Source organism: Lepidochelys olivacea (genome assembly GCF_965140295.1).
Source record: "Lepidochelys olivacea isolate rLepOli2 genome assembly, chromosome: 3".
NCBI lineage: Eukaryota > Metazoa > Chordata > Testudines > Cheloniidae > Lepidochelys > Lepidochelys olivacea.
This window is the reverse complement of record NC_140413.1, coordinates 12262795-12290332: the sequence shown is the minus strand read 5'-3', so window position 1 is coordinate 12290332 and position 27538 is coordinate 12262795. Positions and strand designations below refer to the sequence as shown.

At 43.3% G+C, this 27538-nt stretch overlaps 1 protein-coding gene across 3 annotated transcripts in view; it reads right to left on the bottom strand.

The window, feature by feature from the left end:
* PKHD1 (PKHD1 ciliary IPT domain containing fibrocystin/polyductin) overlaps positions 1-27538 on the bottom strand; it is a 433326-nt gene that overhangs the window by 229701 nt on the left and 176087 nt on the right. For all 3 annotated transcript variants that reach the window (XM_084623857.1, XM_084623855.1, XM_084623856.1), the window contains exons 38-40: positions 9107-9314; positions 6858-7015; positions 3179-3373 (exon numbers count right to left, since the gene is read on the bottom strand). In XM_084623857.1, coding sequence (XP_084479983.1) covers positions 3179-3373; positions 6858-7015; positions 9107-9314 — 561 coding nt within the window. The remainder of the gene's footprint in view (positions 1-3178; positions 3374-6857; positions 7016-9106; positions 9315-27538) is intronic.

Sequence of the window (27538 nt, the reverse complement as noted above, 5' to 3'; positions counted from 1 at the left end):
GACTGAAACTAATGAAATAGGTTTCAGAGTAACAGCCGTGTTAGTCTGTATTCACAAAAAGAAAGGGAGTACTTGTGGCACCTTAGAGACTAACCAATTTATTTGAGCATAAGCTTTCGTGAGTTACAGCTGCATCCAATGAAGTGAGCTGTAGCTCACAAAAGCTTATGCTCAAATAAATTGGTTAGTCTCTATTTGAGCATAAGCTTTTGAGAGCTACAGCTCACTTCACTGGATGCAGCTGTAACTCACGAAAGCTTATGCTCAAATAAATTGGTTAGTCTCTATGGTGCCACAAGTACTCCTTTTCTTTTAATGAAATAGGCTCATTCTTAGTATTTTACTTCTGTTTCCAGTGCTGGCCAGCCCATGATTACACAGAGAAGCAACAAAAATGAAATATAATTTGAGGCAGGCTGCTAGGCAGAGGGGAAAAACAACTAAATATCTTAAAACCTTCAACAAGATTCATTAGGGGTTGAGTTCTAGGAATGGATAAAACAATGTGGATTTCCTATTTAATCGAATCACCTCTAGTCCAAAACACATTTCATGGAGCACAGAAAGAGGCCCCTAAATACAAAATTTGGTTTGGTTTGGAATGTGGATTTTGAAGAAAACAGAATCATAGAATTATAGAACTGGAAGGGACCTCGAGAGGTCATCTAGTCCAGTCCCCTGCACTCATGTCAGGACTATATTATCTAGACCATTCCTGACGAGGGTTTGTCTAACCTGCTCTAAAAAATATCCAATCATGGAGATTCCACAACCTCCCTAGGCAATTTATGCCAGTGCTTAACCACCCTGACAGTTAGGAAGTTTTTCCTATTGTCCAACCTACATCTCCCTTGCTGCAATTTAAGCCCATTGCTTCTTCTCCTACTCTCAGAGGTTAAGAAAAAACATTTTTCTTCCTCCTCCTTGTAACAACCTTTTACATACTTGAAAACTGTTATGTCCCCTCTCAGTCTTCTCTTTTCCAGACTAAACAAACCCAATTTTTTCAATCTTCCCTCATAGATCATGTTTTCTAGACCTTTAATCATTTTTGTTGCTCTTCCCTGGACTCTCTCCAATTTGTCCACATCCTTCCAGAAATGTGGCACCCAGAACTGGACACAATACTCCAGTGGAGGCCTAATCAGCGCAGAGTAGAGTGGAAGAATTACTTCTCCTGTCTTGCTTACACCACTCCTGCTAATACATCCCAGAATGACGTTCGCTTTTTTTGCAACAGTGTTACACTGTTGACTCATATTTAGCTTGTGGTCCACTATGACCCCCAGATCCTTTTCCGCAGTACTCCTTCCTAGGCAGTCATTTCCCATTTTGCATGTGTGTAACTGATTGTTCCTTCCTGAATGGAGTACTTTGCATTTGTCCTTACTGAATTTCATCCTATTTACTTCAGACTATTTCTCAAGTTTGTTCAGATCATTTTGAACTTTAATCCTATCCCCCAAAGCACTTGCAATTCCTCCCAGCGTGGTATCATCCACAAACTTTATAATTGTACTGTGTATGCCATTATCTAAATCACTGATGAAGATATTGAACAGAACTGGACCCAGAACTGCTCCCTGCAGGACTCCACTGATTATGCCCTTCCAGCATGACTCTGAACCACTCATAACTCTCTGGGAATGGTTTTCCAACCAGTTTTGCATTCACCTTATAGTAGCTCCATCCAGGTTGCATTTCCCTAGTTTATTTATGAGAAGGTCATGCGGGACAGTATCAAAAGCTTTACTAAAATCAAGATATACCATGTCTCCTGCTTCCTCCCTGTCCACAAGGCTTGTTACCCTGTCATAGAAAGCTATCAGGTTGGTTTGACAGAATTTGTTTTTGACAAATCCATACTGACTGTTACTTATCATCTTATTATCTTCTAGATGTTTGCAAATTGATTGCTTAATTATTTGCTCCATTATCTTTCCAGGTTCAGAAGTTAAGCTGACTGGTCTGTAATTCCCTGGGTTGTCCTTATTTCCCTTTTTATAGATGGGCACTATATTTGCCCTTTTCCAGTCTTCTGGAATCTCTCCCATCTTCCATGACTTCTCAAAGAAAATCGCTAATGGCTCAGATATCTACTCAGCCAACTCCTTGAGTATTCTAGGATGCATTTCATCAGGCCTTGGTGACTTTAAGACATCTAATTTGTCCAAGTAATCTTGTTCTTTCCCTTTTTTAGCCTCTTCTGATCCTACCTCATTTTCACTGTCATTCAATATGTTAGATGTCCCATCACCACCAACCTTCTTGGTGAAAACCAAAACAAAGAAGTCATTAAGCAACTCTGCCATTTCCACATTTTCTGTTATTATTCCCCCCAACCCCGCCCCTACTCACTGAGTAACAGACCTACCCTGTCCTTGTTCTTCCTCTTGCTTCTAATGTGTTTGTAGAATGTTTTCTTGTTACCTTTTATGTCTCTAGCTAGTTTGATCTTGTTTTGTGCCTTGACCTTTCTAATTTTGTCCCTACATTCTCGTGTTATTTGTTTATATTCATCCTTTGTAATTTGACCTAGTTTCCCCTTTTTATAGGGCTCTTTTTTGAGTTTTAGATCACTGAAGATCTCCTGGTTAAGCCAGGGTGGTCTCTTGCCATACTTCCTATCTTTCCTATGCAGTGGGAAAGTTTGCTCTTGTGCCCTTAACAATGTCTCTTTGAAAAACTGTCAGCTGTCTTCTATTGTTTTTAGACTTGCTTCCCATGTGATCTTACCTACCAACTCCCTGAGTTTTCTAAAGTCTGCCTTCTTGAAATCCATTGTCTTTATTGTGCTGTTCTCCCTCCTCCCATTCCTTCGAATCATGAACTCTACCATTTTATAATCACTTTCATGCCCCAAGTTCAATCAGTTGAGTCTTGATTCATGGTATTTCTTGGGCCTATCTCCGATCTATAATAATAACCAATAGCACCTATTTATTATATAGCATTTTTTATCAATAGATCCCAAGGCACTTCACAGTCTTTAGCGTCTCTACCGTGACTATACCCCTGAGAGCTTGGACAGTGCTATTGTACCCATTTCACAGATGAGGAGCTGAAGCACAGAGAGGCTAAGTGACTTGGCTGAGTTCAGAGAGGAAGTTGGTGGCAGAGCGGGTAATTGAACCAAGGTCTCCCAAGTGCTAGACAAGGGCCCTAAACAGTCTCTCACCAGTCATAAGGGCATCCCCGGCAATGGTCAGTGCGCTCAGGTGGTGCTGGAATGCTTGGCCCACATGCTGGAATTGAACGCCTTCCAAACGGATGCGACTGTCCTCACCCTGGAAAGCTTGCACAATAACAACGGCCCCCATGTCCCGGGATCCTAGCATCCTCTCGCTCTTCTTGTACAGACATACCGAGGCATCTGAAATACAGCAGAGAGAGTCTGTCAACGGCACAGCTCCACAGTGACTCTATGTTCCATGCAAAGTCCTAAGCCATGCCTTTCCATGCATAAGAGCTGATCCTTTTTAGAGGGACGTATATTGAAACCCACAGGAAGCTGAAGTCATTTTATGCTTCGGTAAGCTCCTTCTGTTCAGTTCTAAATAGATCTGTGCCTGGGAAAGATGACTTTGACATTGATTTACTTTGGGTCAGATTCGTGAAAAGGCAATTGGGCATGGATGTATTTGAATTAAACTGCAATGAGAACACTTCAAAATTCTTTATGAACATCAGCTCTTCACAGTACCTCTCGGAGGTGTAAGTAAGGACTATTACCCCCACCTGGCAAGTGGGGAAAATGAGACACAGAGGTTAAGTAGCAACTTGCTCAGGGTCAAAGATGGAAGCAGGGCTCCGTGACTGGCACTCAGATCACACCTCTCTCTTGTTGGCAGAGGTTAGAGAGGATTGAAATGGGCATTGAGTATGAACAATCCCCGTGCTCCTAGAGATGGCTCTTCCACGTCAGACATGAGGCACACAGGTGGGTAGCATATGGAGATTTGTACTACCACTCCCCAGGCTGTGCCTGTTCTGAGGTTAGAGAGAGAATTTCAATCTCCGACACTGTCCGGTCACTTTTAACAGCACTATTTTATTTATTTTATTTTATTTTTAAGACAGAAATGTAACAACAAAATCCCACGGTGACGCTGGCAACCAAGGTGCCAGCTCATGCCAGAGCCGCAGGGCAATTCACCTGCGTAGTAGTATAGATCAAAGTGGCTAGTAAATGTAGAAGAGTGTATTTGGTGCTTAAACTTCATGAAAACGAGTGGGATGTTACGTGCATTGTTTTCACTTATCTGTATCCCGCAAACATGTACATTGCATTCACCCCTGTAACTAAGTAACCCATCAAATGAGAAAGAAGCCTTGTGCAATTCAAACAAAGAACTTTAACAGAAAAGAGCTCATTTAGAAGCAAGTGGGCATTGTGTGTGATGATCGGAGGTCAAAGACTCAAAATGCATTCCTCTCTCCTTCGTCAGAGGAAAAGCCCACATGGCTTCTCATAGCTTGTTTTCTGTGAGAAGAAGCTATAAGTATGGATTCCAGGAAAGATCCTACATCTCTGGACTGTTTGGACTCTTACAGGGAAGTGTACCAGATGCAAAGCAGAGATCCCCAGAGACTATCGACTAGAGACTATTGCGGATGATACTAAACTGGGAGGAATGGTAGATACGCTGGAGGGGAGGGATAGGATACAGAAGGACCTAGACAAATTGGAGGATTGGGCCAAAAGGAATCTGATGAGGTTCAATAAGGATAAGTGCAGGGTCCTGCACTTAGGACGGAAGAACCCAATGCACAGCTACAGACTAGGGACCGAATGGCTAGGCAGCAGTTCTGCAGAAAAGGACCTAGGGGTGACAGTGGACGAGAAGCTGGATATGAGTCAGCAGTGTGCCCTTGTTGCCAAGAAGGCCAATGGCATTTTGGGATGTATAAGTAGGGGCATAGCGAGCAGATCGAGGGACGTGATCGTTCCCCTCTATTCGACATTGGTGAGGCCTCATCTGGAGTACTGTGTCCAGTTTTGGGCCCCACACTTCAAGAAGGATGTGGATAAATTGGAGAGAGTCCAGCGAAGGGCAACAAAAATGATTAGGGGACTGGAACACATGAGTTATGAGGAGAGGCTGAGGGAGCTGGGATTGTTTAGCCTGCAGAAGAGAAGAATGAGAGGGGATTTGATAGCTGCTTTCAACTACCTGAAAGGGGGTTCCAAAGAGGATGGCTCTAGACTGTTCTCAATGGTAGCAGATGACAGAACGAGGAGTAATGGTCTCAAGTTGCAGTGGGGGAGGTTTAGATTGGATATTAGGAAAAACTTTTTCACTAAGAGGGTGGTGAAACACTGGAATGCGTTACCTAGGGAGGTGGTAGAATCTCCTTCCTTAGAGGTTTTTAAGGTCAGGCTTGACAAAGCCCTGGCTGGGATGATTTAACTGGGAATTGGTCCTGCTTTGAGCAGGGGGTTGGACTAGATGACCTTCTGGGGTCCCTTCCAACCCTGATATTCTATGATTCTATCTGGGAACCATGAAAAGCCTTTTGGGAAACTTGCAGTTTATTACATCCCTGCCACCATTTGGAATTAGAAACTGTGACTCACCTGTGCATATATTTTACCTGCCTTAACTTCTGAATAACTCTCATTTCCTTTTCTTAACTAATAAACCTTTACTTAGTGTACTACAGTATTGGCTACCAGTGTTGTCTTTGGTGTCAGATCTAGAGTACCAATTGATCTGGGATAAGTGACTGGTCTCTTCGGACTGGGAGCAACCTAAACGTGATGTGATTTTTGGTTTAAATGACCTTTTATCACAAAGTCCAGTTTGTCTGGGTGGCAAGATAGACTGGAGAGTCTAAGGGGACTGTCTGTGACTTTATGATGAGAATGGTATAAGTGATCCAGGAGTTCACATTTGTTACTGGTTTGGTGAAATTGAATTATAGAACACACCACCAGATTGGGGTGTCTGCCCTGTTTTCTGACAGTCTGCCTTGAGGTAGGCACTAACAGTCATGAGCCGCTCCAGACAATCTGACACCCACCCAAATCATCTTCTTGTTATTCCTCTGACAACCACAGCTTCACTCTAACACAAATAATACCACTCCCACTCCTAGTGCATATCAGTGACAATAGTCCTGGGTGCCAGAGTAAATTCATGGGGCTGTACCAGCAATTGGCTGTTGCATACCAAATGAAGTCTTGTGTGAAAAGTTTAAAGCAGACAGAATTTTAGTTTTAAAGGAAAGCATAGGCAGTCAGCAGTCCTAATTCTCAATCCAAATTACAGTCACTGGGTATGGTTCTGCTCTCTTTTACACGGGAACCCCTGGGTGAATCAGGAACCCCTTCCTGGAAGTCATTGGAGTTATACAAGCATAAAACCACTAAGTGTGAGGAAATCAAACCAATTATCGTTATTTGACCAGGTTTTCCAAATGCACTTAGCAACATCCCAGTCTTCTACACTCAAGAGTACAAAAAGGATTGGGAGATTTTCTTTAAGTCACTAACTGGTAAACACAATTAAAAGTTTAACATAATATGTACATGGAAACATTATTTTCAAAAGATATCCTCTTTTCAAAGGTGGGGGGCGGGGTTTTCCGAAGATGGCTTACAACAACAACATGAGGCTAACACATCTGCAAGATAACAAGGAAATTCAGCTCAACCCCTGAGACGTCATACTTTCATGTCAAACAATGTCCGGAAAGATAAATTCACTTTCCTGGAGCTGAGTGGGCTTCAAAGTTATTCTGTTAAGAAGGATTTCTAACAAAATGATATACCATAATGTGATGTCAAAGTAACAATACTGCCTTTATTTATTTGTTTTCCTCCGAACATGTCTCTATCCAAAGAATCTTCTCACCTCCCGACACACCTGCTTTGGCACACTCCCTTAGGTGGGACATCCTCTCTCTGGTGAGGTTTCCTCGGACAACAATTCTCCGGCTAAGCAATGCCACAACAGCTTTCAGAGCAAAGCGATTCCCATGCACCCACTCTTCTCCAGAGCTGTGAGGGTACCTATACAAAGCACAGAAACAGACACAAGAACATGACTGCAGGAATATCTGCAGGAAGCATCCGTTCATCCTGAGCTTGAAGATGGAAACTTCACAATTCAGAGCTGGGTCCAAACTAGTTTTGTTAAGTTTCAGGGTCTAGCTCTGAGTCCATCTCTACTTCATAGCTACAACAGCAAATTCCTGTGAAATATAAAAGAGGTTGGGAGTACGGAAAGACTCTGGTTGGTTTAAAAAGGCTTCAATGGGTTCTATGCAAAAATAATAATAATAATAATAATAATAATAATCAGAATGAAATCTGAATCCACCAGGTTCCTTCATTATGACCCTAAACTCACATCAGGCTCATAGAAACGTTCACCAAGAGTGAACCCAGGCTGAGCTTCAAGAGTATGAGCCAAATTATGCTCTCAGGCGGCACCTGCATATTTCAGACAGTTGTGGTACGGGGCCCAATTCTATTGCCATTGCAACCATTGGCAAATCCTCACTGGCTTCACTAGTTTAGTAATATTTTTGTTGCGGTTTTACATGTTTGAGCTTTGTTCATTTATTCCACCCTATCTCTATCCTATTCAGAAATATAGCTGGTCAAAAAAAAAAAAGAGGCGGGGTGAGAGGGGAACAGAAAATTTTTATTTTTGGTGGAAATTCAAATAATGAAATATTTTAGCCAAAACCCAACATATTTCTAGTTGGAAACGTTACCATGGTATTTCAGGACAATTTTCATTTGATTGCCTCATGCTCCTATTTTCTTCTATAGGCCAGGCTCCCTGGTTGGACTACATCCCCCATGCTGAAACGTGGTCTCCTCTCTCAGAGACAGGAAGTGCTGCATTACATGAGTCCCAAGCCATGGTACATCATGGGAGATGTAGTTTGGCCAAGAGCCCCGTGAATACAGCAGATTAGGGGCATGAGGCAATCAAACTACAGCTCCTGGGAGGCCCTGTAGGGGCATTTCCAAATCAAAATATTTTGGTTTTGGCCATTCAGTTAGTCAACAATATCAACAACCACCACAAAATCAAAATTTTCCACAGACACTTTTTGGAAAAATTTTCATTTAGTCAAAAACCCAATTTTCCAGTGAAAAATAGTTTCACTGGAAAATTGTTGACCAGCTCTATTCAGAATATATTGGGCCCTAATGACCTCCAAATATTGGTTTCCTTGGCCAGCATTTTTCAGGCAACTAGAGACCAAATATAGGACTTACAGATACCCACTCTTACCACACATTATTTTATTCTGTACTCAACTTTAATAATTAAGGGCATCAACCTCTAGTAACCTGAGTAATCTGTAATGTTATCTCCATCATGGAAGCCTAGAGTACCGGTACTGGGCAACCAGGACCATCTCAGAAACCACTATCCAAAAAGAATGACCATTTTTATTATATTGGGGTTGGTTTTTTTTATTTTTGGAAATGCCCCCGCTGTATGTGCCCTGGCAAAGAAAAGGAAAATTAAACCAAAACAAATATGCTCAATATCCAATAGGGTCATTCTACTAAGAAATAAATGTTACCTAACTCAGCTTTGCAAATTCTACTCTCCTGCAAAGAGTAAATTTTTTTTTTAAATAGGTTCAGTAAAATATCATCAGAGGGTTTTTTGGGGGGAGGGTTCATTATCATAAATAAGGGTGAGAAGCTGGTTTTGTGCCTGAGGTTGTAGAGTTTTTTATAACAGTTTTGAAGGTTTAATTGCTATGAAAAAGCTCTCCACAGATTGTTCAAAGTCCACTGGCTGGTTCTCGGTTTGCTCTTGATGCACACCAGAATGTATCACTACAGGGTGACGTCACAGTTTCTGTAAAACTTCTCAAAGAAAGGTATTTATATATTATCGTCATCACTTTTTATTGGAATTGCTGCAATTCCTGATCCTGACTCCCATGCTTTACTGACTTTTTTTCTACACATGAAAAATAATCTGTAATAATTAAAGCAGATTAACTATTCTGGAATAAGAGCATCTACATAGGGAGTTAACCAGGAATACTTAATTAAGAATAACTTCCTGTGTAGACAAGCCCCAAGTTAGCTATCTGTCGTTGGGATCCCCCGAAACCCACTAACCTGAGAGGCGATCTAAGGTAGAGCTCAGTGTTGTTCACTGCCTCAATTGTGACGATTTCCTCTTGCTGATACGTATCTCCAGGACCGGTTCCACTCACAATAACTTCATCCCCAGGCTGCCAGTCAACAGGCTCCTCTAGGAATAGCCTAGTGTCGTTAACGCAAGCTGCTGACTTCAGGTGTGTGAACACCACTTCTGGCACCCAACCTAGGAATGATACATGAAGAAATGAACTGGGTAGTTATCAGTCACAAAAGAGGACTCGACAAATCACATTAGCTGGGTGCTTAGAAAATACTGGATAGTCATTCAGACTATGACCAGGAGTACACTAAAAAGTTACATGGACTCAGCTACGTTCCTCAAGGGGCGTGAAAAATCCATACCCCTGAACAACGTAATTAAGTGTAGGTAAGCTAGGTAGGAAGAACTGTTACCACCTCTCGGGGAGGTGTATTGACTACAGCAATGGGAGCACCTTTCCTGTTGCTTTAGTGTGTCTACACAGAAGTGCTGCCGCTGTAGCGGTTTAAGTGTAGACATAGCTTTTGCTACAGTCATTCACTGACTTGCAGCTATAGCAGTGGCTAGACTAATGCTACAAAAGAGTATCTGTGATCATTTGTTGATTAATAAAACAGAAACACTGTCACAGCAAATTCATGGTTTTCCCACTCCATTGATTTCATTTGCTGCAAACATTAGAACAAGTGTAGTTGGTTGTTCAAAAAGATCTTTGTGGAAAGTGAAAGCCTTGTGAAGATGCACAAAAATGAGCGTCTGTGCCAGATGCATTTGCACAGCCATCTCTAAACCAGAGAACAGAAAAAACACCATGGCTGATATATTCAAGAGACTAGTGATTGCCCCCAACTGGGAAAATCTGGCCATTTTAAGCTATAATTAAAAAAATACTGAATTGTTAATGATATTGCAGTGCTATACGCAATTATTGTAGTTTTCCTGAACATTTTTGTTGCATTGTTTTGTTTTTTGTTTTACACATTTTTATGGAAAATGTCCCTCCAAATCCCAATCTACATTATTACAGTCGAACAATCTTAAATGACTCATAAGTTTCCATTTCATATCATCTGCTTTCTTGCTTCCTGTCCTGAACTGCTGTGCAATGTAATGCTGTGCTGTTGAAGGGTTGCCAGGAGATGGTTGCACATGGGTGTTCTGGGATACTTCGGGATGAAATGCACCAGATACGGTACATAACAAATATCTTGATCATTCTGTCTTTTAAAACCATTTGAAAAAAGCCTCTGGCCAGAATAATCCTGTCAGGAACTGAATATGGCTTAAATAATATGTTGATGAATAACTATTAAAATAAAGGTTTCAGAGTGGAAGCCGTGTTAGTCTGTATCAGCAAAAACAACGAGGAGTACTTGTGGCACCTTAGAGACTAACAAATTTATTTGGGCATAAGCTTTTGTGGGCACTTCTCATTGTTTTTATTAAAATAAAGTGAGGCATTGCCTTTATCTCTTGATTATAGCATCTCTCCACACTGCTTTGGGAACATGTCTCAACCCTATAATATGGATCCTTATCTAGACAGAACCTTAATGCGGATATGACTTAAGTTAAAATTGACTCATCAAAGAAACGTTGAGAATATAGTTATAGTACAGGGGTCGGCAACCTTCGGCATGTGGCTCATAAGGGTAATCCAAAGGTGGGCCACGAGACATTTTGTTTACGTTGACCGTCCCTGAGGCCTGCCGCTTCCCGCAGCTCCCATTGGCTGGGAATGGTGAACCGTGGCCACTGGGAGCTGCGGGGGCCATGCCTGCAGATGGTCAATGTAAACAAAATGTCTCGCGGCCGGCCTTTGGATTACCCTGACGGGCTATGTGCCAAAGATCGCTGACCCCTGTTATATTACAAGTATCTCTCTGAAGATGAAATCTAAGGACTCATCTACATGTGAAACACTACAGCACCTGTGCCACTGTAGCGCTTCAGTGTAGACACTGCCTATGCAGATGGGAGGACCCCTTCCGTTGGCGTAGGCAATCCACCTACCTGAGAAGCAGTAGCTAAGTCGTCAGAAGAATTCTTCCATCCACCTAGTGCTGTCTACACCCGGGGTTAGGTCGGCTCAACTACATTCCTCAGAGGTGTGGATTTTTCACACCACTGAGCGATGTGGCTGGGTCAACCTAACTTTTTCGAGTAGACCACGCATAAGGGAATGGAAATGACCTACTGAGGGTAATAATACTCTGAAATCCTTGGTGAAAGGTTCTGCATAAAGTCAATGGGGAATGTGTGGCCCCATTGAAATCAAGAGGCAATTTGCCATTACTTCAGTGAAGCCAGGATTTGACCCAATATACCTAAACAAAAGACCTGGTAGAAACCTTTTTTTTTTTTTTTTTTTTTTTTACTAAAAGGTCTTGTTTTTGTGATTGTTGTTGAAAATAAGATTTCAATGACAATGACATTTTTGGTCATTTTTCAACAAGGGCACTTTTTTGACAATGACTTTTTTGCAAATAAAATTTTGAAGAAAAATTTTCACCACATTTCTGAATGTTTTTGAAATTTTGAAAATGTTCCATTCCAAGTGAGGAGAAAAAAATCCCATGTTCTCACTTTTTGTAGTTATTTTATTTTTCTCACTTTTCCCTCCTGGAAGTCAGTAAATAAGTGACAAAAGGGAGATGAAAAAACATTCAAAATTCATTTTTTTAAATGAAATAAAAAACTTTATTTAGAAAAAATGCATTTAAAACCTTTTGTCCACAACATGGGGGAAAATCATAAAATTTTTTAACACAAAAACTCTTTTTTCCAAGAAAAAAAATATGTTAAGCTCCACTTAATACACTTATTTACAAATCCTCACAGTAGCTTGCTAAGACAGATCCTAGAGGTATCCCCAAGTAGAAGGGTAAAAGGAGACACAGGGTATGTCTACACTATGAAATTAGGTCAATCTTATGGAAGTCGATTTTTAGAAATCGATTTTATACAGTCGATTGCATATGTCCACACTAAGCACATTAAGTCGGCGGAGTGCATCCCCACTACCATGGCTAGCATTGACTTACACAGCGGTGCACTTTGGGTAGCTATCCCACAGTACCCGCAGTCCCTGCAGGCATCTGGGTTAAGCTCCCAATGCCTGATAGGGCAAAAACATTGTCTCAAGTAGTTTGGGGTACATGTCGTCAGTCGCCCCTCCCTCTGTGAAAGCAACATTAGTCAATTGTTTCACGCCTTTTTTCCGTGCAGACGCCATACCACAGCAAGCATGGAGCCCGCTCAGCTCAGTCATCACTGCTGTTGTGTCCGGGGTGCTACTGTCAGCAGACGGTGCAGTAGGACTGCTAACTGTCATCATACACCGCTTCTGCTGCAACTCTGCTCTCCTGCTCCGCAGCGACGAGCTCGGGGGATCCATTCTGGTCCTCCTGGGTGCTGTACGACTGCTAACTGTCGTCATCCACTGCTTCCACTGCAACTCTGCTCTCCTGCAGACGCCATACCATGGCAAGCATGGAGCCCATTCAGCTCACCCTCACCACTGCTGTTGTGAGCATTGTAAACGCCTTGTGCATTATCCTGGAGTACGTGCAGAACCGAGCTAAGAGACGCCAGAACGAGGAGGATTTTGATGAGGACATGGACACAGATGTTCCTGAAAGCACACGCTGTGGCAATTGGGACATCATGGCGGCAGTAGGGGTGGTTGACACAGTGGAATGCCGATTCTGGGCCCGGCAAACAAGCACAGACTGGTGGGACCGCATAGTGTTGCGGGTATGGGATAAAAGAAAAGGAGGACTTGTGGAAACTTAGAGACTAACACATTTATTTGAGCATAAGCTTTCATTAGCTACAGCTCACTTCATCGGATGCATGCAGTGGAAAATACAGTGGGGAGATTTTATATACACAGAGAACATGAAATAATGGGTGTTACCATACACACTGTAATGAGAGCAATCAGGTAAGGTGAGCTATTACCAGCAGGAGAGAAAAAAAACCTTTTGTAGTGATAATCAAGCTGGGCCATTTCCAGCAGTTGACAAGAATGTGTGAGGAACAGTGGGGGTGGGGGGGGAGAATGGTATGGGATGATTCCCAGTGGCTGCGTAAGGACACTTTCCTGGAACTCTGTGAGTTGCTTTCCCCCACCCTGAAGTGCAGGAATACCAAGATGAGAGCTGACTAACAGTTGAGAAGCGAGTGGTTATAGCCCTGTGGAAGCTTGCAGTCAGTCGGTAATCAGTTTGGAGTGGGGAAGTCTACTGTGGGGGCTGCTGTGATCCAAGTAGCCAATGCAATCATTGACATTCTGTTATCAAGGGTAGTGACTCTGGGAAATGCGCAGGTCATACTGGATGGCTTTGCTGCAATGGGGTTCCCTAACTGTGGTGGAGTGATACCCCATCTGGGCACCGGACCACCTTGCCAACTAGTACATAAACCACAAGGGGTACTTCTCAAGGGGTACTGCAAGCACTGGTGGATCACAAGGGACATTTCACCGACATCAGCGTGGGATGGCCGGGAAAGGTGCATGACACTCGCGTATTTAGGAACTTTAGGAACTCCGGACTGTTCGAGCAGCTGCAAGAAGGGACTTACTTCCCATACCAGAAAATTACCGTTGGGGTTGTTGAAATGCTAATAGTTGTCCTTGGGGACCCAGCCTACCCCTTGCTCCCATGGCTCATGAAGTCTTACACTGGCATCCTTACTGGACAGCAGTAAGGAGCAGTTCAACTATAGGCTCAGCAAGTGCAGAACGGTGGTAGAATGTGCCTTTGGATGCTAAAAAGCTCGCTGGTGCTGTTTGCTGACTAGGTCAGACCTCAGAGCAACCAACATTCCCATTGTTATTGCTGCTTGCTGTGTGCTCCATAATATCTGTGAGAGTAAGGGGGAGATATTTATGGTGGTGTGGGAGGTTGAAGCAAATCGCCTGGTGTCTGATTTTGAGCAGCCAGACACCAGGACAATTAGAAGAGCACAGCAAGGCATGCTGCGCATCAAAGAGGCTTTGAAAAACAGTTTCATGACTGGCCAGGCTTCGGTGTGACAGTTGTGTGTGTTTCTCCTTGATGCAAACCTGCCTCCTTTGTTGATTTTAATTCCCTGTAAGCCAACCACCCTCCCCCCCTTCAAAATAAAGTAACTAGTGTTTTGAAACCATGCATTCTTTCTTTATTAATTAAAAAAAATGAGATATCGGACAAGATAGCCTGGGTGGGGTGGGGGAGGAGGGAAGAACAATGTTACGTTGTTTGAATGACAGCTTTCTGTTGCTTGGGCCATCCTCTGGAGTAGAGTGGCTGGGTGCCCAGAGCCTCCCCCCCTCCCCCCCGCATTCTTGGGCAACTGGGTTAGGAGGCTATGGAACATGGGAGGAGGGTAAGCGGTTATACAGTGAATGCAGTGGGGGTCTGTGCTCTTGTTGGCTTTCCTGCAGCTCCAACAGATGCTTCATCATGTCCGTTTGCTCCCCCATTAGTTTCAGCATCGCGTCCTGCCTCCGCTCACTTAATTCTTTCCTGGACTCTGCCACTGAATGCCTCCATGCTTTAAGTTGTGCCCTATCAGTGCGGGAGGACTGCATGAGCTCAGAAAACATGTCATCACAAGTGCAGGGTTTTTTGCCTTCTAATCTGTGATAACCTCAGGGACAGAGATGATAGGGGGAGCGTAGAAACATTTGCACCTTGAGGGAGTAAAATTGGGTTGGCTTCTTACGCCTTCATAACATGTGGGAATGTTTTCAAACTGCAGCACCCCCCTTTCCCAGAGCAAGCAGTGGGTTGGGTTTCACATTTAAAAGGAGGGGCTGCAGTATTCGGGTAGACGTCCAGCACACACCTACCCCCACCCCACCGCGTGGCTATTCTCTGGGATGATCCCTTCACCCCTCCCCCGCGCCGTGTGGCTATTCTCTGGGATGATCCCTTTTAGCCAAGTGCAAACAGTCCAGCTTGAACGGGGTCCTTTTACTGTTCCCTTACAAAAATTCCCCTATTTCAACCAGGTGACCATGAACACTATTGCTTTTAAACCCTTTACTGTAGTTACAAATGTGCACTCACCAGAGGTGCCTTCTCTGGCTTCAGGGTCGGGGATCCCGCCTTGGGAGGGTATTGGCTCCAGGGTGATGAAAAGGTCCTGGCTGCCAGGGAGAACGGATTCACCACTTGCCCGCTGCGCATTCTCCTCCTCTTCCTCATCCACAAAATGCTCCTCCGTGCAGCGTGAGACTCCCTCCTTGCAGGTGTCCACGGACAGTGGTGGGATAGTGGTAGGGTCCCCCCCTAGAATAGCATGCAGCTGTTCATAGAAGTGGCATGTATGGGGCTCTGACCCGGAGTGACCGTTTGCCTCCTTTGTCTTTTGGTAGGCTTGCCTGAGCCCCTTAACTTTCACGCGGCACTGCTGTTTGTCCCTGGTGTAGCCTCTCTCCAACAAGCCCTGTGAGATTTAGGCAAATATATTTGCATTTCTTCTTTTGGATCGGAGTTCGGCCTGCACAGATTCTTCTCCCCATACAGCAATCAGATCCAGTGTCTCCCTTTCGGTCCATGCTGGAGCTCGTTTGCTATTCTGGGACTGCATGGTCACCTGTTCTGCTGAGTGCTGCTGAGCTCACCACACTGACCCAACAGGACATGAAATTCAAAAGTTCCCGAGGCTTTTCCTGTGTACCTGGCTAGTGCATCGAAGTTGAAAGTGCTGTCCTGAGCGCTCACAATGGAGCCCTCTGGGATGGCTCCCGGAGGCCAGTACCGTTGATTTGCATCCGCGCTACCCCAAATTCGACCCAGCAAGGTCGATTTTAGTGCTACTCCCCTCAACGGGGACAAGTACAGAAGTCAATTTTAAGAGCCCTTTAGGTCGACGGAATGGGGTTGGTTGTGTGGACACGGTCATTTTTAAATTGACCTAACGTGGCTAAATTCATCCTAACCCCATACTGGAGACCAGGCCACAGACCCAAACCCTGGGCCTCATTGTGTCAACGACAAATCTTCTATTGACTTCAAAGGAAACATGTTTGAGGCCCTGGAGAGGCAAAGTTACACCACCCTTAGGTCACACATCAAATCAGCGGTAAAGTTGGGAACAATCTCCTGGCTTCCAGTTCCTCACCCTCATAAGTGGGCACACTCCAAAGCCCGCAGTCACCAACACCTTTACTTTGCCCTTCTTTCTTCAATAGATGACGTTTGCTCTAACTTTTTACATTCCCTTTTCTCCAGCTGACATTCAAACAGACGTGTCCAGTGAGATCCGACTTGTGCAACAGCACCAGGGAGAGCGTGTGGCACATATTGAACCTCCTATGATACATTTTCCCTCACTCCTTTGCAATAGATCATAATTTACCATTAGCCCACAGCGAGTTACTGTCCTCCCTGGTTGTACTAAAGAAAAGTAATAATACCGGAAATCACCAAGGGTAGATGTTGCATCCAATAAATCATTTTCCAATTATTTTAAGCAAGCTTTCCTCTTAGTTTACTCCTTTGTTTTCTGAGAGCCCCCTGTCTGTTGGCATGACTTTTCTCGTACTTGCACTAGGGTAAGCCAGGAGTAACTGCACTGAAGTCAATAGATTTACACTAGCATGACAGAAAACTCAGGCATTTGCACCCTGTTATTCTGAACCATCGTTGAATGCCGTCTGAAGGGGACAGTATGTTTCCAGCTTGGGTTACTGTAAGGACCAGGGAGTGGGCAATCAGGCCTAACCGTGCAGTCAGGAGCCAGAAACTGGAGCCAGGAGGACATAGCCTGAGATAGAGTCAAGGGTCAGACCAAGGATCAGAGGTAGGGCATGTGAGCATGGACCTGGAGCCAGACAGGTAAGCAGGAACCAGCAGCAAATGGATATCTGCGATAAGGAGGGCAGAAACAGGATGGAAGGCACGGCTCAGGATGCAAGCAAGGATGCAGAGTCTCAAAGCAGCAGTCAGCCATAAATTCACCTAGTTGCTCAGACAGCTTCCTGTGCCTTCTTCTGGCTTAAATATTGCATTTGAGCCAATCGGTGGAGCCAGACATCTCTCCCAATCAGGAGCTCTTGGCCAGCTAGAGTTTTACCTGCCCCCTTTTCCAGTAGCTCTAAAGAGCTGCAGGGTGGCAGCTGCCTGGGATACTGCAGGCCTGGGTTCAAAACCCAGAATTGGTTACTGTTTAAAGTTGTTTTGTTTCCACATGGAGTCAAGGATTCCATAATTACACCCAAGCTCTACTTAAGATAGAAATCAACACATTAAGGAATCATTTTATCCTGTTTGTTGTTTCTTTTAAAACAAAATAACTTGCTAATTTTTCTCCCTCCCTACTAGAGCGCTCATGGGAGAAGTGGATTAACAGGCAGTCAAGGTTAGTATCACTGGTGGAGCAGCAGGTGAAGAAAGGGACACAACATGATAAGATATATGTAACGGCCTGGAGGCCTCAGGCTCCTACCACACTCCGTCCCAGAGAGGAGCAGAAAAGAAGTCCTCCAAATGTCCTAGAGTTAGGAAGCAGCCAATGAGGGGGTGCAGGAAGCAGCCAATCAGGGCCCAACAGGCTAGTATAAAAAGAGCTGCAGGACCTAATGAGTTCAGTTCCTTGTTGGAGCTGGAGGAGAGTTGATGGTGTGGACCCAGGACAGAGCAATGATGGCAGAGACTGGGGGGATGGGACAAGAAGGAGCTCTGGGCTGACTGATGGGACTCAACCAGGACAAGGCCTTGAGGTAAGGTAAAGAATGTGTTGGCACTGTGGGGAAGTGGGCCAGGCAATTGTAGCAGAGATGCAGTTTATGTAAAGGGGTGTGACAGATGACTGCTATCTATAGGGTCCCTGGGCTGGGACCTGGATCTTTGGGGGGGCCTGGATTCACCCCAATGGCAACAGAGGAAATGTCTTGTCCTTTGACACACCCCAGAAGGGGAACTGAACTTTTAGTGGCCCAGCAGAAGAGTTGGGGCCAGAAAGGTCCAAAGAGGGCAAAGACATTGCCTCCAGGAGGGAGTCCTTGGGAACTGCTCCATATCAGAGCAGGGACAACTTGAGAGAGCCCAGAAGGGGCTGAGAGACCGCTCGAACCAGAGTACTGTGATAGGCCCTGTTGGACTGAGTAAAAATCCAGCCCAGGGATAGGGCTGCAGATAAAAAGATGTTACAGAGGGCACTGAGATACAGTCCAACAAGGGGCCTAACTCAGAAAGGGTTTGTTTGTTTTGCACATGGACAGAGTGTGACTTGGCCAAAGGACTGGGTCACCGAAGACCTGCCTGACAAGGACAGCAGCTGACAGGGGCACCATGAGTGGAGGAAATTGAGGGGAAAAAATTGAACCTACACTCAACCTTGGGATGGGTGCTCATTAGAGGTGAGTGCACGCCATTGACAATACAGAACAGAACTGACAAAATAATGAAGAAACAAAATCACAAATCTGTACAACACATTGGAAGGATGGCTGATGTAGTTAGGACAATGGAGTGGGACTGCAGACAGCTAGACTCAGCTCCTGCTTCTGCTACTTACTTCCTGTAAGACTTGGGCATGTCACTTGACTCTCTGTAAAATGTGGGCTGATAATCCTTCCTTTGTCCAATATATCTAGTGTGTCAACCCTAGATTCACTTATGTGTTTCTGCAGTGCATAGCACAATAGGACCTTAATCTCTGCGGAGACCTGTAGGCTCCCTGTAATACAAATAATAAGTAATCATGTTACTTGAGTATTCAGATGGCCATCGTACATTTGTAAAAATATTAACAAATTTCAAAAGTTTGTGTGCTAAAATCCAAGATTATTGACACACACTGGGGGGGGGGCTGCGTTTCTTCGCTATTTGCCATCCACATAGAGAGCAGAAAAAAATACCAGAAGACAACTTACACATCAAGGATTATAAACAGCAAAACTCAGGAAGGAAACAGTTTGGGAAGAAACTCAGAGACTAGAAAAGAAAGTGTCTGAACTATCCAGTGAATACTTATGAATAATACAAATAAATCTGCAGAAATCAGGATGGATTTGCAAACTACCTGCAGACAGACAGAAGAGCTAGAAGTGGCAGGAGTTTCATCTGCAATGAATAATCTGACCACTGGACAAATCCATTGCAGAAGAATATTGGGGAAAGTGTTGCGGGGTAATCCTGTATTGCTACTGCTGATGTACTTCCTGCTTGGGACAGTTTTCTCCCCTCACTTCCCCCCCCCCACTCTCCTGCTGGTAATAGCTCATCTTAGGTGAAGAGCTCTGTGTAGCTCAAAAGCATGTCTCTCACCAACAAAAGTTGGTCCAATAAAAGATAATACCTCACCCACCTGGTCATTCTGTGGGGTTGTCAATCTGGCACCTTTCACAACTGCTGACTTCACTTAAAAGAAATTTCCTCCAAGCCCTGATCCTGCAATATCAGCCAGTTACATTTTGCAGAGACAGTGCCAGGGACAAAAATGCACTATAAAATGAAGACATGTAGCAACTGTCAATACACTAAAAACTAACTCACTAGTCCACACAGTAAAATGTGGTTTTATACAGCACCTCTCATATTCGATGCAATGTGACTTTGTTTGGTCAAGCATCTTTCATATAAAGTGTTTTTCCAAATCGGGGCCAGACTCTCATGATATGGGAGTGTTCTCCTGTCCTTCATATGAAGTTCCAGGTGTACTGATAACACCAACATGAAGGGGACTTTGATAAAACATCCAACTGATTCAAAGCATGTCACCCATTATCATAGCATCTCCTACAGTACTGTATCAAAGTGCCAGCAGTCAGTATTTGCCCTGATGGGTCTTGGGCTCACCGTTTTCCGGAGATGGCTCGGTTGCCAAACTTCACACCAGTGCAAGGTGGGTGTAAGATACTACCGCTAGAATAACCATTTTCACAAGGATCAGGGGCAATGGAGAATCTGGCCCACTGAGCCATCCTGTCTTGCAATCCTGTCTTGCAACAATCAGCTGCACTAGGAAGGGTTGTCAGCATCTGCCTACTTCCATTCTTTTATTGGCAGCAGGATCATTATTATTCATTTTCTCTCTTTTATTGAGTGAACCTCATGAATTTTTAGCACTCCCATAAAAGAGAGCCTGACAGCAACTGACAGAGTGCAAAGCCTTGTGTGGTGTTTTTGTTTTTTTCTTCCCTCAGCACGCTGCAATCTTGGCTCGCAGCAACTCCGTGTCTGTATGTATGTCCGTGTATCTGCCATGTTTAAATAACATAGAATCTTGTAGGGAAACATTCCAAGGGTAAGCAATGTTGATACTAAGTGGAACAAAACACTTTTTTTTTTCCATTCAAAACATTTTTGATGAAAAATACCCTTTCTTGGGAAACAGTTTTAAACTTGTTTTTTCCCCATAAAATCTTCTGACTTTTTTCTGGGGCGGGGAGGGGTCCAAACTGCAAAATGTTTTTGTTTGGGCTTTTTGCCCCTTATTTTCCCTCTTCCTGCCCCCTACTTTTGTCCCCATTTTGCCTTTTTGTCACTGGAAGATGACAAAACTATGGAAGAAAGGAAAGGAAAAAACACAACCTTAAACACCATGTTCTTTTGGATTTCAAATATATACCTTTTTTAAAAAGTTAGTTTTTCAAATTTTTTTAAACTTTTTTTTAATTTGGGGTGGCATTTAAAAAAATTGATTTGACATTTTTCCCCACAAATCATACTTACCATTTTCCTGTCAGCTCTATTAATATGCAGGCCTGGCTGAAAAATTCTTATTGAAACTTTTGCTGACTGAAAAATTGGGTTTTGTGGGAAGTGTCTAGTTTTTTGAGAGTTTTTGATTTTAGGTTGAAAAATTGATTTCCCTGCCTCAGGTTTTGCCTGAAAATGTTTGGGTTTTGAGTGTTTGTTTTGTTTTGTTTTTTTTAATGGAGAGGTGAAAGTTTCCACTGAAAACTTAGCCAAAACCCAAATCATTTCGTTTTTAGCTAATTTTCTGACCACATATTCTATTAATTATTACACTTATATATAGTCTTGAATTGATGACACAGTAGTGGTATAGTAGTTATTTGTACATTTGATACATTAGGAATGAAAGAGCAACTAGGTACAAAATCTTCTACTTCTAACTTTAAAAGGTTTGGCAGGGGTTCCTAATAAAAGTGAGATTAAACGTAGCAGATTTTCTCTCCCTCCCTCCCCCCATGCACAACTCAAAAGGTGAGAGACCTGATCCTTAACTCGCAGAAATCAACATATCTCCATTGGCATAAACTGCACCACATCAGCCCTCTGTGGACCAGGATGAGAAGAGCAGAAAAGGGGCACAGAGTTTTCTTTCGTCCCTCAGCTGTATCAAGTGTGAGGATTGAGCCAACTGGCTTCAAGAGGGTTAGTACAGATTGGCATCACTGTAGCTGAGAACAGAGTATGACTGTCTGCTTGCATTGGTAGAGAGTGAAACAGTAAAAACCCAACCCAACCTGACCATAGGGAGCAACGTTAAATGACGTGGATGTCCTAACATCTCCGTTACAGAGTAACTCTCTGGGGCTCAAACAAGAAAAGGTTTTACTACTGGCCTGCTATTTGACTTTAAAATAGTTCAGTCGTTGATGGCCTGGTAGTTTCCCCCCCCCCCCACTCCACGGCTCAATCAAAACCAGGGAAAGAACTTCTCTCTCTTTAAACCCAAGAGCAATTATTGTGGGGGGGGGGGTTTAGGACCACTTAATGTATAGATTCTGGTGCTATCAAGGAATTGGGCCCAGATGTAGAGCAGAAAGACTCTGTAGGTCAGTAGCTGTCCAACTTTCAAGGTTCCCTTCAAATTCTTCCATGAGGTTAGCAGGGTTTGCCCTCTGTCTGTTTGGGCCCCAAATCTTATGGATCCCCCTAAATTCACATGGGTCTTGGAGGCACACGGCAATCTGCACATCAAGCCTGTACCTCTGTACTGCCTCCCTCGTCCCTGTAGACCTTCCCTGGGCCCTGGTCAACACAGCTGAGGGTGGATCTATGCTGGCATGGCTCCTCCCATGGGCAGCAGTCCCACAATCACCCTTAAAATGGGGACTCCACTATGCAGATGGGCTATCTTCTGCTGGTAATACAGTATCAGGCAGCATTAATTCCTGAGTAGACTCCCTGCAAAGTGGGGAGGGGATGATGCACATCTCCCTAGGCGCTATTCCCTTCAAGCCACCGATACCCAGCAGAACTCCACATGAAGATCAAGAATGGGTGGTGGATGGTCCCTTGGAGATACCTGAGGGCTGTGTCTGCAGGCCCATGAAAAGATCTGTGCACAGAGAATTCCTTCAGCATGCTGTCTTTCTGCCAGCATTTTCCTTTGACAACAAAGCATACAATAGAAATATCGGTGATGGGGAAAATACCTGTTTAATGACTGGGTCTCACTGATAGAAACTGGTACATGTGCTTTTTGAAGACAGGAGGATACTGATTACAAAGCCGCTGTGATTAATCAAAAGTTCTTCTTCACCAGAAGGACTGCACTACAAACACTCAAAAGTGTTGAAAAATAGATGACTCTGTAGAGCGCCTTAATTATTTAAATTCATTTTTAATAATTAAATGAGCTCAGGAAAACAAATCTTGAGATTTGAAGCAACAGCTCCACAGTTAAAAGGACAATCAAAAAGGATACTTTAGACCGAAAATTTAGATTTGGGTAAAGAGGGAATAAAATATACTACTAAACTAATTAATAGAAATGTATTTAAATACTGAACCCTGAAGAGCACAGCACGGTGCTACTACAGGTCAACCTGGGATGTAATTGGATTAAATCCTGAAGCTAGGCTCTATGAACAGTTCATCTCCAATCCTGGCTCTGTTACCACCTCACACTGTGGTTTTCAGCAAGTCACTTCATCTCACTGTGACTCAGTTTCGCCACCTTCAAAAATGGGATAATACTACTTAACTACCTTCTGGGTTAATAGTAAGAGTCAGATCCTGTGAGTACTGACCACACTAAGCTGCTCTTGAACTTAATATCCGTTTTGACTATGCACAAACCGTTAAATTTTGCACAGGACTCTCAAAATGTAAACCATCTTATAAGTGCTAAACATTGTTACTGAAAACAAAGTGATACTGACCTGTTTAGATTCACTCTCCTATGTAAGTGAAATGCAAAATGTAGACAGAGTATAAATGGTGACAAGTAGGTAGGGCCCTGATTCTCCAGTGGCTTGCAGTCTTCTATAGTTGTACAAAGTGAGTGTACCATTTGGACTATGTTAACATTTAAACCTCAATACACCATTCTCCTTTCCTACAATACCAACAGTATCCTGTAGGTAAAATCCTCATCACCTTCAGACAATTAGACCCAGTAAAATCATTAGGTCAGATCCTGGCCCCACTGAAGTCAATAAGAGCTTTTCCACTGACTTCACTAGAGACGTATTTGGTCTTTACAGAAATGTCTTATAGTTCAAGACCTAGGCCCCAATGCAGCAATGTACATAAGCATGTGCATAACTTTAAGCAGGTGATTAAGTCCATTCTTAAGTGCTTTGCTGAATAAGTATGTGCTGAACTCAGGGGGCTTGCTCACCAAGGGGTAGCTCAGTGGTTTGAGCATTGGCCTGCTAAACCCAGGGTTGTGAATTAGGGATTTGGGCCAAAAATTGGGGATTAGTCCTCCTTTGAGCAGGAGGTTGGACTAGATGACCTCCTGAGGTCCCTTCCAGCCCTGATATTCTATGATTCTAATGCTAAATGAAAGACAATTTGGGTGAGATAATCTCTTTTAATGGATGGGACAAGCTTTTGAGCTGCACGGAGCTCTTCTTCAGGTCTGGAAAAAGTAATCAGAGTGACACAGCTAAATACAAGACAGGACAGAATGTTAAACATTTGGGGTTAACACATGTTGCAGGAAGCCAGTTAAAATGAAGTGGGAAATTAACACTTCTGCAGACATAGGACAAAGGAGGGTGAGTAAGTTACAAATTGTTGTAAGGAGCCATAATTTCAGGTGTCCAGAGAGTTATGAATTTAAGTCCCTACACTTGTCTTTTGAAGGTGTTGTGCAGGTTTCCCTTGAGGACAAGAACTGAGAGATCTGATATGGAGAGATCGCTTTGTGGATGCTTTTTGTTAAGCACGTGTTTAACGGCTTAGCTGGATTTGACTTATAACACAGTATTAACGTTACTTCACCTTATTTCTAACACCTAGTTCCTGAAGCAATCTCTTGAATACTATAAAAGTGTGGAAAAAATTTAAAGTCAGCAGTTCTGTGTGATCATACTGACTGAAATAGGTTGAGGTGGCTTCTTGAACTCCTTAGAACATGGAAAACATTAGTGCTGTAATTTTTTTTCAAATGGGGGTTCCTAAAATTAAGCAATTGCATTGATATTTAAGCATCTAAATGGCCAGATTTTCAGGGATCTGGAACATCTGCAGCTCCCATTAATTTCAAAAGGTATTTCTGTGGCATCTTGTGAAAAAATCAGGCTGCTTGAATTTAAGTGCCTAAATAAGGTGCCTGAACAACCCAGCTCTGAACATGTAAGCCCCCGGCAACTGTAAAGTATTTTCAAAAGGACCTAAATAAATCTGGAGTCTTCACTGCCTTTGGGACTTGACTTCCTAAGTCATTTAGGCACTTCTGAAAATTCTACCCATCCTGATTATTAATTGCATCCAACAAAAGCTGTGTCTCCTTTAGACGAAGAGCAGTGATAGCAGTGTGTTTCCTTGTATCATTAATTCACCAGCCACATCCCTGGCCTCAGTTATAAAACAGATCACATGCCCAGCCTTTCTGCCAACCTCTCAGCATACCAGAAAAGAGAAGGGGGGGGAGAAACAGTATTGATCTCGGCTGTGAAACACAGTACCAGAGCCCACTTTTCCTCCCAGTGAAACGCTACACCAAATAGAAGAACTCTTTTAAAGAACCTTCCCTTTCAGGGAGGGATGTCTGAGAAAGAAGTTTGTTTTTATTTGTTATTATTATTATTAACCTAGGGGATAAATCCATTTTTTTCTGGCCTAAAAAAATAATCTTCCACTTAAAAGAAATTGTGACCACTAGGAATGCCAAAAGAGACCCGGACTGATACCAGCAAATCAGGTACAGAGTTTGATATGCCTTATTTATAGTAAAATAAGACATAATGGCCCCACCTGAGATCAGGGCTTCATTGTGCCTAACACTGTTCACACACAAAGAGCCTGATCCAAAGCTGAAGTCACTGGGAGTCTTGCCATAGAATTCAATGAGCTTTGGATCAAGCACATAGTGAGAGAGAGTCCTTCCCTTAAAAGTTTACAAAGAGGCTCTGATCATGCAATTCACAATGCACTGGCATACTGGTGCAGGGTTGGAGTCAAAATACACAAGACAAAGAATGGGAGAGAGGAAATATTCTCCCCATTTTACAGATGGGAAGTTGAGGCACAGAGATTAAGTGAGTTGTCCATGATCATTCAGGAAGTCTGTGGCAGAGCTGGGAAGTTAATCAGATCTGGTGAGTCCCAGGCCAGTTCCTTAAACACATAACCATCCTATATTACAAGCAGTAGTCTGACAGAGTATCTGCCATTAAAAAGTCAACACTCACTTTGCATTTATATAGCATTGTATAAATTCAAAGCACTTTATACAGACATTAACCAACTGATTCTCAGAAGTAGGTGAGAAAATAGAATCACTATTGTTCAAATGGGGAAAGTGAATCCATTAATTTGGGTGGAGAGAGGCATGAAGGAGGAGTTGCAATGATATTAAAAAAAAACAAAAAACTTGTCAGCAGCATACGCAGGTCTGAGTAATCTTCTCATCGGCACCGAGCACAGCCATGGGTTACAGATAGTGGAGCAGCCTTTAGATATGATATAACCACGGAGACCTGTTAATTAAGCAGTCACAGACAATCTGATGACAGTACTAACATTGCGTGGTGGAGCAGATAGTGGCACTGCTGGCCATAGAAAATACCACGAAAGCCCAAAGATGGTACTGTACATGCAAACGTAGGCCACGATTACATAAGTCTGCAACAATCCCAACGAACTACAAAATATGAGTATTGCAGCATCAAGAAGGTTTACACCAAGGTTTCATCCTTTTCCCGCAACTATTCGACTTACACACAGAAGGAAAAAGTTTAGAAGACACCAACTAGGGTATACAGGTCAATGGCATAAACAACAACATAGTAAAAACCAATGACCTAGTTGGCATCATTTCTACTAGGAAGAATTTCAGAACATGCTTATTGCTGTGGATAATGCCAGCAAGAAATATGGAATGTCTATTAATGTTGGGAAGACAAAAAGTATGGTAAGTAGACTAGACAATATCTACATCTAGACAGTAAAGTGGTGAAACAAGTGAATTGCCTCCCCTATTTAGGGTGTTTAATAACATCAGACAGAAGACACAATGAAGAAATCAAGAGAAAGACACAGCTTGCAGAAAACACATCCAAAGCTTTCTGTGCTGTTGAAAGTTAAAGTTACACATCCGTGCTAGACTGCTGAAGTGCTACATATGATTAACCCTCCTGTAGGGAGGAGAGAGCTGGACACTTTAAAAGGACACAGAGACCCAGGTATGTTTAACCTGCTACATCAGCACAGCTGCAACACTTCACTGTAGATAGTATCTATGCCGACAGGAGGGGTACTTCTGTCAGCGTAGATAATCCACCTTCCCAAGAGGCAGTAGCTAGGTCTGCGAAAGAATTCTTCTGTTGTCCTATTGCTGTCTACACCAGGGGTTAGGTCGGCATAGCTGCGCCTCTCAGGGGTGTGAGTTCCCCATGTAGACCAGCCCTCGGACATTAGCCTTTTGGTGGGAAGAGAAGAATGTTACAATTTGCTGGATAACCAGCCTACAAATGATGAGGTGATAAGGATAAATTTTAAAAGAGCACAATTACTTGAGACCCGAGATTAGAGAAGAATATCCTTCTGCAGAAGTAGTGCCCGCCGATCACCGAGCGACTCAATCTGGCATTCATACTATCAGGCAAGATCGCAGGCAAACCAGGAAGATCAAGAAAGAGATCCAGAAACATTCATAAACCAGTCGGAGAACACTTCAATCTCTCTGGTCACTCGATCTCAGACCTAAAGGTCGCAATATTAAAACAAAAAAACTTCAAATCCAGACTCCAGCGAGAAACTGTTGAATTGGAATTCATTTGCAAATTGGATACAATTAACTGAGGCTTGAATAGAGACTGGGAGTGGCTAAGTCATTATGCAAGGTAACCTATTTCCCCTTGTTTTTTCCTATCCTCCCTCCCCCCAGACGTTCGTGTTACACCCTGGATTTGTGCTGGAAATGGCCCACCTTGATTATCATACACATTGTAAGGAGAGTGATCACTTTAGATAAGCTATTACCAGCAGGAGAGTGGGGTGGGAGGAGGTATTTTTTCATGCTTTGTGTGTATATAAAAA